Below are 15,066 nucleotides of genomic sequence, written 5' to 3'. Positions count from 1 at the left end.
CTCTCATACGATGGCATTAGCTGACTTGCCTGACAGGTGTGAGTTTTATTGATTTTGCTAGATGGAGTAATCGCTTTTTTTTTTTTTTTTTTTATATATCACTTTATTTGTGGTCACTTCAACTTTTCTCTTACGAGGTAAACTAGAATCAAAGAGTCTATATAATTGCAGAAGGACAGCAAAACCCAATGTCCCAGTGGCATGATAATTGAGCTCAAAGCCCATGAGATTCTTTGTTTGTTTTTCTCGACACTGTAGATTTTTTAGCGTTGTAGAAGCCAGGTTGGAAGAGACATCAAGAGGTCTATTTCAGTCTCTTGCTCAAGGCAGGGTCAACATGGCATTTGGATCATGTTGCTCCAGGCTTTGTCCAGTGGGGTCTAGAAAACTTCCAAGGATGGATATTCCACAGCCTTCCTGGGCAACTTGATCCAGTGCATAATTATGTTCCTATGGAAAAATGTTTCCCTATAACCAGCTGGAACCTCCAGAGGACAAGGATTGTCTCCCTTAGCCCACTAGTAATGCTCTGCCTGATGCAGCACAGGATGCTGTTGGCTTTCTTGGCTTTCTAGTATGGTCAGTAATCTGTTAGGGGATCCTTTGGACACAGGGGAGAAAGACATTAGTCTTCAATCTGCATCAAGCAAGCCAAGATCTTGGTTCTATCCCTTTCTAGATAAATCAGGCCCTGATACCCACTTTTTTCCTTTCTGTGTTTTGTTATAAAAAAACCTGAAGGGTCCTGACTTCCTTGTCATATGAAGCAGAATTATTGAATGTTTGAAACATTTACAAAATGGAAAATGCAGATTTTTCGTTTCTAATTTTCCTTGGCTTCAATCAGAATAATCCTCAAACTTTAGATTTTATTATTGATTATTATAAACACAAGCTCCATTCTACTGAACTCTGTATATTTAAGGTTAAGTTGGTTAATTAGTTTTATATAGTTAGACTCTCAAAACTTAGTTTGTTATATGTGTATAGTAATTTTTCCTGCAAGTTTGTCATGTATGATGTCTTTGTTTTTTCAGTCATTACATGAGACAGATATTGGAAGCTCTACGTTACTGTCATGACAATAATATAATTCACAGGGATGTGAAGGTAAGGGGGGTTAATTCTTTTTTTTCTTCACCACAATAATACAAACTACTGAATTTTAATTTCTGTAATTTAGAGGAAGGGGGAAGCCGTAGAAAAGGAAGCTATATTTGCTGAGTGTGTGTTTACTCTTACTGTGTCATATAAGATTAAAGCTCATCTCTAATTCCATCAATATAGAACATTTAGGAGGTCTTTATTCACAGATTACATATGCATTTGATTGCAACTTACTTTGAAAGTCAGTTTAATTTCTAGTTTTTGAATATTCATATGAAATCTGCTTGCATTTTTTTGCTTGTTAGGAAAATGTGTATATAAATTAATTGCATAAATTAAACTGGAATTGGTAGATTAATGGTATCGTTTTGACAGCATAATGATAGTCTTCATCCAAACTAAGATTTCAGAGAGATGCGCATGCTTAAATGCTACAATATTGGTAGTATTATTTACTTTTTGCAAGTAGTCTTAAACTTTTATTGTTATGAAAACTTCTCTAGTACAAACAAGTTTGGGGGGAGAAATACAGTGTTTAAAAACAGTGTATGTACATATTCTTTTTGGTCTGGTGAATTTTGTACTATTTCTATGGATATTTATGGAACTAGTTTATCCCAAAGTACTGTAATGTAAGTAATTGGGAGTTTTAACCTAAGTGGGTTTGACTCTCTTCAATTTGAATATACATATTCTTTGTTAATGTCATTGTCTAAGATAGTTATTCCCACTTGTCTTCTCTAAGAGTTTGCTTTTATCCAAAGTGAGTCAAGCACTATAGGAATTAATGACAATTCTAATGAGCTCTGATGGTGCAGTTTGAGAAGTGAATCTTGGGGTTTAGTGAATAGAGCAGGTTGAGAGAGGGTAAGCTGTGCTTCCAACTCCTACAGGTGATCTGTGAGGAAAGAAAGTACGGACACTGAACTGATGATTTTCATTTAAGGAGTCATTTGGTCTTGCATACGCAGGCATTGCAGGCCTTTCCCAATCTCTTTTTCCTTTCCTTCTAAAATCAGGAAAATTATTCCATCTAATAGGCTTTTTTTTTTAAAGATTGGTATTTTAAAAGTCATTTCTTACAGCAGATTCTAAAGACGGCCTCTTAATTGCTGGTAGAATGTCTCATCTTGTTCTGTCTTGAAGGTTCTAGATTCTTTTAATTGTTCATTTTTGGTACCACACAAGAATTTCAGAATTAATATCATCTTTATGTTGCTGTATCTTCCTGAAAGCTGCACCTGTTTCTGTTGGACCATGTTCTTGAATGAAAACAAATTTCAGTTTCAAGGGCCTCTGAGGGAGGCCCATTTTACCGAGTGTAAAATGGGGATTTATTTTGCAGCTTATACAGACTCTGAAAGCTTTAAAATCACTGTTCTTATTAAATACCATCCTTAGAAATAAACCTGTTCAATTACATGAGTGAGTAAGAATTTTTAATGTATCAGTCTAAAGGACTGTAAACCAACAGACAGTGTTTCATTTTGGCAAAAGCAGTGCAGAAATATAACTATAGGGTTTGGGTGTAGAACATATTAAGCTAACTGCAATATCCCAGCTCTAGATGTCACTGTAAACATTGTTTTGAAAAGAAGTAGACTAAATTACCAATTTCCAAATTATCTGAATGGATGAAAGTTAATTAAAGAAAGAATTAATAAAAATCTGTAAAGTTGATGTAGTCATCCTGCCTTTTTTCCCTCTAACCCTTTCTGTGAATGTTATTTTGAACTGCAAAATGTTTGATCATTATCTGATGCATAGGAAAATTTGCACCTTATGGTCCCTATAAGAATTAGGTGTCTTTTAGACACTTTTGTGGTCCCTTAGCTCTTGACTGATTAGGAAGAGTTAGACAGGAATACTTCAGTTTGCTATAGTCTGGTGCCAGAAACTTCACCTGACTTCTGTAAGCAGCAAGCTGTACCAAAGCCTCTGGAGCACAACTGCAGCCTATGATAAATTCCTGTATGCCCCAAATTCACCTCCGATGACAGAATCAAAACATGAAAGCTTCCACAAGATGGCTTGTAGTTGTCTTAATTTCCTTCACTGCTCTGTGAGACCAGACATTTCTTGAGCCTCTGTTATACCGTTTGACCCCCTTCAACATTGCTTAAAGGCTTTATAATCAGTGAGAATTGCACCTTTGCTTCACCTTCAGTTGATGTGATCCTGCATTCATTCACTGCTTGGAAGTTGGATCGTATGATAAGGAAAGTAGAAAATGCTAATGCAGGAAGGTGGAAAACTCAAGACAGCTATGCATCAGAAATGTGAATGTCAAGAACTTTTTCCCTTACCAGATTCTGCTTTCTCTGCTGTTAAGATTCAGTTCAATATTTCTGTGACTGGAAGTAAAAACGCTTTTCCCAGTGAGTAGGACTAAGCGTTATGCACTGTGTTGTGTGTCATATACAAATCTCAGTTGGTCCAGGTGGCTTGAGACTTGATCTGTGGATAGATTTGCATGTTGATTTATGTGCTGTACAGAACTTAATTAACCATATGAATTCTGAGAGTGCACTCAGTTACCACTTCTGTCTTTCATTACCTAAACTAATTGTATTTCGGCACGTCAGATTTTGCCAGTAGAGTTCAAGACTCTTATACTTCTGCTTTTAGGTATATCTAGAAAATGAGTAAGGCTTGTACATATGTGTTTGTGTGCGTTTATGTAAGTGTATGTTCAACTGTATAAAAAATAACTGGAGTAGCAGCTGTTCTTTAAGACCACCTTCTCTTTCCAATCTTTGAATGTCCAAAACAAGATATCTGTTGCATGTTACTTTCTTTCTCTTTTCACTTTGGCATGGAACCTGTTTTATGCTTTCTGGGGACAGTCAGTAATAACTGGTGCTTTTTCTGTATTTTCTAGAAGTTATTAGATCCTTGACATCCAGTAGCAACTGCTTTGTGAGGATTTTGTTACATATTAAACTGTTAAAAGGTTATTGAGGCTGCAAAATCAATAGCAGAGGTAGAATTAAAGTGTCCTATCTGACCGTGTTTTTCTGAGGAACACTTCCTCATTCAATGCAGAAGTTAAGAGGCTCCAAGAATAAAGCTTTCAGTATTTTTTCCTCAATGTTTCTTCAGGCAGTACTTTTTCCTCCCTGTTCATGTCCACTCCTGTACATATGCTTCCTACCTCAAGAGTCTCCATTCTTGTTTTGTCCTGCCCTTTTCCTAGTGTACTGTTAGCTGGCTGCTGGGTGTTCAGAACCGGTTTTGCTGAGAAGTATATTTATGCTGCTTGGCCTACTTAGAGCTCAACATCTACTTGCTTTCTGATCAGGAAGTTTATATATACCAGTCATTTGCCCAGCCAGTCAGAAAACATGTATCTTCTGATCAATGAGTTGGCCACCCATGCAGCACATTTGAATGGATTAACCAGAAAGCAGACAGACACTTACAGTCTTTTAAACTGCTTTGCAAACCATGTGCTGTGCATATTTGCCTTGGCATTTTTTTGTTCCCTGCTATGCTAATGAATTATTTTATTTTTTATTATTCAATTCACAAGTCACCTGCTAACTTCTGGTTTGGCACCAGGATGTCTAAGCAGTGCAAGAAGTTTAGCACATGAGCTGTGTTTTGCTGAAGTATTTCTCTGTCTCTCCCTCATGCCTTTCTGTTTTGGGGAATTTTTCCTCCATGAACTATTCTGTCAAATGCTAGACCAATGTATTACTCAATTTGTCATTTCTCAGATTGCCTGTACTGCATGAAAGCTTTTCCACTATTTAAAACAAGAAAAACTTTGATGCAATTCAAAAATTTAAAGGAGACATCATCTTGAACAGACTACATAGGAAAAAAGTAAAGTATATATCATTTTTTGGTACTATGTAGAAATGGTGGAATGGGATCTTGCTAAGAGTCTATCACAAAGTTATATTTGATTAGTAGTTTCCAAAGTTTCATCCATTTTCTTGCCTTTTTGATAAATGCAGCACTGGGGAACAAGTGGTTGTGACTAGAAAAGTGGAGAAAGAATGACTTAAGCCTATGCTACCATCAAAAACTCTGTATTAAGAAAAACATCCACAGGCAGGCACTCTGCTGAGACATCCTAACAACTGCAAGTACATTCCCTAGAAAATGTATCTAAGGACAGACAGAAGTAGTGGGTTCTCAGTTTGGGCCTGTGCAAATTATAAGAACACATTGGTAGTATTTGTAAAAATTTGTAAAAATGTGTAAAAAACACAGCTTTGCTCACCCAGACTTACAGCTACTGATCTAAAACCAGTCATCTAAGCAGCACTGTGCCGTCTGGAGGACTTAAACTGTTGTGTTCAGTCCTGCTGTAGGTACTTGGCCATCGGTTGTGTTGCGCAGTCGAACACCCACCTGCACAAACCGGCTTCCCATGCTCGAGGACTGTGTTCACAGAGCAACTTTCCTACAGCGCTTTGTAGACTTAGACCCTGAAGCTGCCCACTTCAGGTTTTTCCATAAGTTGTATGCTAAGCATCACATCGGAATCCTGTGAAAGAAGCAATCGCTAAATTCTATTATCATGGGTAACATTGTATTAAATAAAATACTACGTTCCTATGATTTTCTGGCATCCTTGTTTAACTTCTGCAGAACACAAAGCAGCTGTCAGATGATACAAAGTCTTGGGGTCCCTCCTAGAGAAGACCTAATATTTTGTGTCTACTGGCACTTGGGTCGGTTTAGTGTACCTGTCATGGAACTCAGTAGTAGGGTTGGGAAGACAGAATTACTCACTACATTTTATTGTGAAGTTTTGGGTGAGTGATAGGATTTCTCAGAATACCTCAGAATATAGCACTTTTTACACTCAGTAAACTCCTCTTGATCTCAGTTGCAGAGAAGATTGTGCAAGGGAAAAGACCATTATGTAATCTTAAGTGTCTTCTACAGAAAAGATTCAAAATAACTGAAATCTCTACTTAAGCCATCATGATATTCTAACTTCTACAGTTCAAAAAAAAAACCCAAAACAACCAGAAAACCCAACCACAAAATCTCCTGTTTTGCGCTGCTCTCATACTGTTAATGATCATTAAATGTTTATCATTGAATATATTTTGTATACCAGTAAATAATAAGCATTTATGCCTTCCTAATTAAACCATAGAATTTACCTCACAAGATTAGACTAGGAGTATGGAAATTCCAGTGATTTGTTTTGTTGGGGTTTTTTTTTAATCATAAGTAGTACCAGAGGTTAGAAATAACTGCATGTATGCATTTCATCCTTTTTTTCTTCACTGAATATTATTGTACGTTCAGATACGTTGCAATTTTGTAGATCTTTTGTGCTTTATGTATTCTTCTATAAATGGTCTGGATTTAAACATTGTTGTGAAGGGAGCTGCGTGTGTTAATCTACCTTTGAAGTGGAATAAGTATGTAGCACTTTTGGGTGAGTACAGTATTCCAAGTACACCAGGGCTGCGTACCAATAAGGAAGCCACTGCCTCAGCTGCTGAATGTGACTGCCATGGATAAGACTGCAAGAAAAATGATTCCTGACAAAGCTACAGAGCACGTGTAAAACACATTCTTCTCAAACACTAAATAAAATCCTAGGCCGCCAGAGTTTCTCTTCATCTGTGGATACTTCACCCCTGCAGTTATCCGTCACCATCAAAACTTTTCTCTTCAGAGTCACCCTGTTGCAGATGTAATTTCAGTAACACTGTGGCCGTGGTAGGAAATGTCAGAGCAGGGTGGTAAATCAATTAAATCTTAAATTTGAGATTTCTGCCATTTTAGTACAAAGCTGTAGTAAAGCTTTTTCTGTGAAGGCTAGAATAAAAAAAGTGCATCATTTCTTAATACAGTTTTTTACTCCTAAAAGAACAGTTACTATATCAAAACCCTAATGTGATGGACAATAGCTAAAGTAAATAATGGCATTTTTCAGTAACTTTAGAATAAGATGTCATCAAGAACTTTTCTTTATGCCCTAAAGAGTTTTAGCATCTCATGATGCATTCCCATTAAAAAAAAAGGAATCAATCTCTTACCCAAATACTCCTGAACAAAACATACATGTTAATCTTGAATGTGTTTTGTAGCTCTCTGTGCCTGCTTCCTTAAGCCTTTGATACGTGGTTCAGCCATTCCAGAGAAAATGTCTGTGCTTTGTTCAGCCTTTTTTATAAAGGAAACCCATGTCCAAAACCTGGGATTCTTTTACTGATGATAAAAGAAAACTGGGTCCTCAACTTCAGCCTAGTTTCTGCCTTCTTCCTTGATTATTTAGGTAGAAAATGCTGTCCATAGGTCAAGCATAAAATGTCTTTTGCATTGCATGGATAAAGGGATATTACACAGTTCACTGTATAAATTACTTGGATTCATTTGGATGTACACATCAGATTTATTATGGCTAATGTTGATGTAGCAAGCAAGATAATTTGAAAAAAAATAAAACTAATATGTTATCATTTTATTTAGATATTTACCATTTCATATCAAAGTCTGGTTATGGGTAGTTAAAATGAGTTTATTGTTACTTATATTCTACTAAAATCTTTCCATATTCATTCTCATTTCAGGAGTCTTTTCAGTGAAAATGTCGGCTTTACGTTTGTGGTGTTCTGGTGTGGATTTTGTAAACAGGCCATACAGACTTTTCTTAAATGTTTTGTCTAGCAGAAGGGTTATAACTGGATCTAAACTACTCTTAGCAGCAGCAAGACAAGTAAGGAAATTTTTAATTTCCACTAGATAGTTTAACCTTAGGCAGTCATTATTTGTAAGCAGTACATAAAAAATTGGCCTAAAAATGTGATATGGAAGAAAGCAGACAGTTAATATCATCTGGATGACAAGAATGTTTCTTTTCACTGTGCTGTAAATTAGATGTTTTTCTCCAATACAGGTGTTTTTTTGTATTTTACTCAGATGTCTGGTAAGAGAATAGTATGACAACAAAACTGTCATAAAAGATACAAAAAAACATGCAGTGGCAAGAGAAGCTGCAATCATTGCGGTAAATTCACCAGCTTCTACCCTGATGTTGTAGCATCTGTGAAATTCTTCCGTAGCCCTTGCCTGGACATTATATGTTATAGCTATTACCGTTATGCAGAACACAGTAAGCCATATAATGATGCACAAATACTTAGCAAATTTTGGCTGACGAAACTTTTCAAGTACACATCTGTAAAAGTTTTCATTAACTGCTTGAGAGTATTGTGTGTCACTATTTTTCTTCAGTGTTGCATACTGACTTAGAGCAGTTGAACATAAAATTATAATCGTAACATACATACTGACATGCATAATGAGAGTCCCAAGGTGATTTGCTATTCTACATGCTACAGAGTCATAAGTCCATTGGTACCCTCTTGCAAAATAGGCAGCCAGAAAAGGCATTGTGCTACATACGAGTAAATTTGCAGTGACAAGGTTTGCCAGGTAAATGTATTGTGTTCTTTTTGTGGGTGCTTGCCGTGAAAATATCCAGGCAGCGAGAATGTTTCCAAAACTTCCAGCAGGAAATAGGAAAGAGTAGATGACTGGTAGAGCTACAGTAGTAGCTAACGATGGCTGAAGAAGACATGTTGAATTTCTCATTTATGCCGATATTTCTTGAATGAATGGTCAGAGCTGAAACACAATGAAAAGAATTATTCTTCTGTAATGTGCATCTAACATCTCTTTTATTCTTTGCTTTTATCTTAACTGTTCCTTTTTCTCCCATACTTTTCAGTGTAACTAACTACTGTTTGTCCTGTGGGGTTATCATCTTGAGTTTGCCATGAGGTTACTGTTTGGGTGTTCTCTTCCACTGAGATTTTGTGAAGAAAAGTTGGCTGATGTTAAACCTCAAAAGATTTTATGTGCATAAAATCTAATAAAATAAATTAGGAAACAGAAGGTTCAAGCTAGAGTCTGACAATAACTTGTGTGGTCTTGGTTTATTTCTCAATCTTCTGGAACATCTGTAACCTTCTTTGGAAACCACTTCTAGACTATTTTAAGTTAAATAAGCAAAATAATTGCAAAGTATTACTTTAATTGCAGAAATGCAGAGGAGTATCCTGTACCTCCATTTAACTACAAATTAAACTGTACATGATGCAGGAATCTGGCTAGATGCATTTATTTTGCGCTGATGTCTGTATCTAATGTTACTTTGTTCAGAGCTCTAATCTTAGATGTACATTTTCCATAAACAATTTAGTCTGTATTTTTAAACATACGAAATGATTGTTGAAAACCGCAATGTCTTTATTTTTTCCAAGTTCAGTTTTCAATCTTTTCTCAATTTCCAGACTGAAAATAAGAAATCAAAGCTCTATACAATGACTGCATATAAAAACTGGCATTTCAGCTTACTGACCTGTAGTAAAGAGAGATTTTATTGTTGTATGGATACTACTTTAGTGAAGTGTATCCTAGTTAGCTTTTGTTGCATATAAAATCATATGGAAAAAATTAACAGATTTCAAACTTACAGACTGATAATAGTTTTTTTTAAATAGCTGTAAGCAAATGAACTCAGATACCAGAGAGGATTCTGTGTAGCTGCAATAAAAAGCCCAGACACCAAGTTGATTAGATAGCAAAAACTTGTAAAAGTCATACTTAAAAATTATGCTGTAGGCCGTGTTTGACAACTTGCAAATTAAACTAACTTTTAGAGCTTTTATAGTACATTTTAGTGTACACTAAGTCCCATATGGATTGTTGAACGAAAATGTATTAAATTCTTTTATTAGTGAGTTAAATTCATGAAGTAATTATTGAATTCAGTCATTTAGAAGTCTAATGATCATTTTTGTGTCAATGCCCAAAATTTGTCAGGTGAGACAAAGTAGTAGTATTTTTAAGCTTACCTATGCAAGCTGCAGGCACCTTCCTTTGCAGAGAGGAAATTTTTCAGTCTGATGTCCTTTTTATCTCCACTGCTGCAATGAAAAGGATGATACTGGAATCTGCAAAGTACAGTTAAGAACAATATTTCTCTGACATAAGTAGGTTTTCAGAATGTACACTTTCTTTTACAGTGTCAAAAAGCAACTAGGCATTTAAAGTTCAGACAAGATGATGATGTCTGTGCAAAAAGGACTTTGAAATTAGGTCAGGATGCAGCTCCATTAGAGAAATAAAAAGAATGAGATAGTGTGGAAGAGTGATTGTAACAGTCCTTTGGTCATGTAGGTATGGCACAGAAACACCTTACAATCCTTTATATAGTGCTGTCCTCTTTTTGGGGGTGGAGGGATTGTTACTGTCATTCTCTTTAGGACTGCCCACTTTCCAGAGTGGAGGGGGAAAAAAAAAAAGTTGCTATTTTATGCATGAAAACTTGTATTTTCAGTGACATTTAACTCTTCTTCAGCTCCAAGAGCTGTCACAAAGCTGACTGTCTATTCCTGAAGCCCACATGCAATAATACTGTATCCATGTCTGTCCTTATATGAGTAACCAAATGAACACATCTCGTATGTCTAGTCAGGTGATGGATTGTGTGGAAGCAATTTACAGCTGATGCGTTCTAGGCATCAGTTGGGGAAAACTGACTCTGTGTCCAAGAGATACAGTATTTTATACAAATCATCCAGAAGTGTGCACAGGACAATTTCTTTCCTCCACAGGAAAGGTTTGATCACAGATCAGTCAAACTCTGTTTAGCTCTGCAGAGTTTGAGACCTTTGAATTTCCTTCTGTCTGATACATCTGTGGTTGTCAGATACGGCTTTTCAACAGCTATAAATAAGTTCCTTTATGAGAACAGAGGAGATACCCTATAAAAACTTCTGCAATTTTGGTAAGGTTCTTGTTTTGTTAGTTTTGCTTTATGTTTAAACATACACCGTAAGAATCCACCTCAGTGATCTACTGTCAATTTTATTGTTCAGTCTCATTACTCATTTTATTATTTTTTTTTTTACTGAAGTGATGGACATGTATGCTGGCCTCCTATTTAGACTACATAGTTGATCTCATTTAAGATTAAACTTCAGTGAGGGAATCTTGCTGTGGAGTATTAGTAATTCATTTGTAATGCTGTAATTAGTTTGCATGTGCTTTAGTTCTTGTTCCTGTTAGATTAGTTATACCTTGTTTTTATTTTTTCCACTTTTGAATGTATAGTTATATTAAAATTTGTTCTAACAGAAAGAGTCTTGTATTAATTAAATATTTAATAGTCTCTTAAGTAGTCTTAGAAGTCCTTGTTACTGTGGTGTTCCATCCAGGTTTAGACACAAGAATGAATATACTGAAAATTTGCTAAGAGGAGACATCCCAAAAAATGGTGTGAGCAATTCCAGTTAGCAGGGGTTTTTTGAATTATTATTATTATTTGGTTGGTTATTAACTGTAGCCTGTAGTATTTATAATTTAATGAACATAACTCTTGCTGTAGGAAGAGATAATGCTACATTTTTTCCTGAATTGTTGTATGATAATAGATTATTATAGTGAATTGCAGTCTATCAGACTTCATTTTGGAACTGATCAGTGAAATGAGTAACAAAGGAATGGGATATTATAAGTTAAAAAAACCCAAACCCAGAAATACTGTTACAGTTGGTTCTAAGCTGTAGTAAGCACCTTCATTATTCTTTTAGTGGACTATTTCAATTCACCTAACTTATAAATGGCATATTTTATCTAAAATATATTTGATGATATTCAAATGGTACAAGTGCATCTTTTATGCAATTCACTGTTAAGTTCTTCATAATGACCTTCACATGCGTTCTTCACCTCAATTATTTATATTTTCTCTACTCTTAAACCATGATCACTTTCTAATTTATACATGTTACTAGATTTTATATGCCAGTAGGCAGCATATGTTGCATTTTGCCATTGTATGCCGACAACTTATTTTGTGGACCAAAAGCACAAAACCAGGGAAATTCCCAGTGGTGAAAGGTAGTTCGATTAGCCATTTATAACCCATACCTAGCATGTTATGTAATATAATCTTATATGACCGAGTGATCCACTTGCAGGCTGCCTGGCCACTTCCTCTCCCCTCCGCCTGCTTGAGATGAGAGAAGACAGCCCAGTCAACCTCATATCTCCTTGAGCCTGTCACATACCAAATGGAGAACTGGACTGTTCCTGCTGTACGACAGAGTATATAATGTGTTGGCAGCAGTTGCTCCTTGTAGGATGGAAGAAGGCAGCAGCTCATTTACCTCTGGCTCCTGTAGCAGTCCTGGCTCTCTGTGCTGTGGAAGGCCCAAGAGATGTGCTCAGTCTCTGCATCTTGAAGGATGGAAGGCAACTGCTGAGAATAGGGCACAGAAAAGTGTGCGACCCTGGGTATGGCTACTATGGGTGCTGAGGATGAATTGTACTGAATAATGTATAGCATGCACCAAACGTGCAGCAGCCTTTAACTCAAGATTTAATTTCATGTACTTGGAATTTGATCTGCTGTACAGTGTTTAATACCAAGATAAGTCTCTAAGATGCACTGGCTACTACACAAGCACAATCCATATTTTCTTTCCAAAAAAATCATTTACCAAGTGGCTTGCCTAGAACTTTGACTTTTGGTGCTTAGTTTTGTTGGGGATTTTTTTTCCTTAAACATTAAAATTGAAAGTTTTTTTGACTCTTAAGACAGATGCGCTACACGATAACCATTTTCAGTTGGACATCTGTATCAGGAGAGCTATTGCAGAGCACCATGGTTCCTGTCTGCCTGCTCATCAGCTTTCCGTGCAGGGGTGACCCAGTGTGTGTGCAGCTCTTCTCCTGACTTGATATAATGAGGATTTTAGCTATAGTCAGTATACGTATTTAATATTGTAAGAAGTGCTTATCAAAGCAAGATCATCTAAGCTCACGTTTAAATCTACTCTAGTTGAGTCGAGCACTATGCTGAATCAGTGAAGATAAAATATTTGGCAGGTTTGAGATGGGTCTGTGTTTGCTGTTCATTAATGATTTTTCACCACTTTTAGAACTGCCCTTGTGGTTCAGCAAAATAGACCCAGAATGAAATTTCTCGTTTGATGAATTACAGGTGTATGCAGTATAACTCTGTGGCATCCTTAGGGATATAGAAATGGGGATATTTTGCACACATAGCTTCAATTCTTTGTTTGTCATAAAATATGCGAAGTTAAATGTTTCGCAGGCTCCAGGTAGTTGTTTTACATAGACAAAACACAAGCCAAACAATGTCTTTTAGGCAGGAAAACTTAGCTTGAAGTTGACGGTACTAACAAAATTAATCTTCCAACATTTTTATACTTCAGGGCTTTAATGCTAAATACTTTGTATTTTTTTTCCCCAATGACATTCTTTATGCAGCTCCCAGAGGTCTCTTTAACTGTATTTGCTCCTAAAAAAGCAGTGGGAAGCTTTCTCTGGTTTTTTTCTGCACCATACTATAATTTCTGTTTTTTCAAGTTAAATATGTTTGTGTATAACAGCTTTTTGGCTTTTCCAGGTTCTTCTTAAGCTTCTGTGAAAACACAAAAGGAATAAAGCAAAAATAAAAACCTAAAACATGGCAGTAAAAGCAAAACTGATACTTAAAAGGTAGATTCTATTGGCTGCAAGCTGGGGAGTTCTGACTGCAAAATTAATTCCTTGCTGATTAAAGAACATTTCTATACCCCCTGACAAAAGCCATCCTGTCTTTTCATCAGACTTTTAATTTGTTGTTGACCGTGCTTATGTTAACATCTTTACCTAGTGAGAATTTTTGTGGAGGGAATAGCAAGTATATTTTTCTTTTTAAAGCACAGTCATTTATATCTGTGGTTTGAGAGTTCTATGAAGAAGCTGGCCTTGCTTTGTAATAAGTGCAAAGGTTTACTACCCTTCTCTGTATGCAAACTTAAAGGAACCAGGACTCACCATTTACAGACAAAAGCAAGATAACTTTTGAAGGTAGCATGTACCAGAATATATTATTGTGGTATATTTTAAGTAATTGATTCAGCTTGTTAAAACATAGGCTTGTAAGTAAACCCTAGCTTCTTTTCCTCCTCATTTTGTTTCTCACTTTGCAGTACTATGATACACAATTAGCCATTTCTCTGCCATTCATGTTCTTATTTGTACACTTGCCGCTCTAACTGTGCAGTTTGAATGTTAAGGCTTTTTCCAGCTTCATCCCTTTCCCCCAGTTATTCTCACTCTCATGATGTCTGTGATGAACAACTGTGCAAGGATTTTTCGTACCGATTCACTATACAAGCAGTGAATGGTGACAGCTTTGTAGCACCATCTCCATTCTCTTGGATTCCACAGGGCCCTGAGTAGTTGGGATTTTGTGTAAGGGGTGGAAAAAGGCTGGCAGAAGGCTCCTAGCGCTACAGAGAATACATTGAAAATACATTTTGGATTGGTGGAACATTATCAGTGGGTTCTTTTTCTCTGTACACTTTATTTGTACTGTGCAACACAACTCCCTCCTCTCCACCCTGATTCTGTATGTGCTTTCAGAGAGACCATTAAACTAAAGTGTCCATATGTGAATTTTCCAGTTCCAGGAATAATGTGACTCTCGCTTGTTTATCAGTGATGTAAGTTACACTCCTGTTGTATGGTTTCATTGACTGATGTTGTGAGGGAAGTTGCTCAATTAAATTTTTCCATGTTGTGTTATCAAAACAATTGATACTTGTCTGCCCTCATGAAAAATACCAATTTGCAGGTTAAAACCATAATTACAGTTAATTTCAGTGTGAAAATGAAAGTTGATGTTGTGGTTTAACCCTGGTAGGCTGGTAAGCCCCACACAGCCGCTCGCTCACCCCCCCTCAGTGGGATGAGGAAGAGAATCGGAAAGGTAAAAGTGCGAAAACTTGTTTATCATTTCTGTCTCTTCCCCCTCCTGTGCTTGTGGCTGCTCTGCTGCAGAACAGGCTGCTGCTTCTCATGCTCCCTCCTGCTCCCTCTAACATACTCTGGTCAAATCTGTCATTGTCTCGAACCCTTTGAGCCCCATGTTGGGCACCAGAAAGGGTTGTTGTGGTT

General features: G+C 36.6%; 2 protein-coding genes across 8 annotated transcripts in view; one reads left to right on the top strand and one right to left on the bottom strand.

The window, feature by feature from the left end:
- Positions 1 to 15,066, top strand: part of CASK (calcium/calmodulin dependent serine protein kinase) — a 228,485-nt gene that overhangs the window by 105,133 nt on the left and 108,286 nt on the right. For all 7 annotated transcript variants that reach the window (XM_050915214.1, XM_050915213.1, XM_050915211.1 and 4 more), the window contains exon 5: positions 1,038 to 1,110. In XM_050915214.1, the coding sequence (XP_050771171.1) occupies positions 1,038 to 1,110 (73 nt within the window). The remainder of the gene's footprint in view (positions 1 to 1,037; positions 1,111 to 15,066) is intronic.
- GPR82 (G protein-coupled receptor 82) lies at positions 7,624 to 8,679 on the bottom strand. Its single transcript, XM_050892387.1, has one exon. The coding sequence runs from the start codon at positions 8,677 to 8,679 to the stop codon at positions 7,624 to 7,626; it is 1,056 nt and encodes a 351-aa protein (XP_050748344.1).

This window comes from Gymnogyps californianus, chromosome 1 (assembly GCF_018139145.2).
Source record: "Gymnogyps californianus isolate 813 chromosome 1, ASM1813914v2, whole genome shotgun sequence".
Lineage (NCBI taxonomy): Eukaryota > Metazoa > Chordata > Aves > Accipitriformes > Cathartidae > Gymnogyps > Gymnogyps californianus.
Note: the sequence above shows the minus strand (reverse complement) of the source record. Positions and strands in the feature narration are given on the sequence as shown.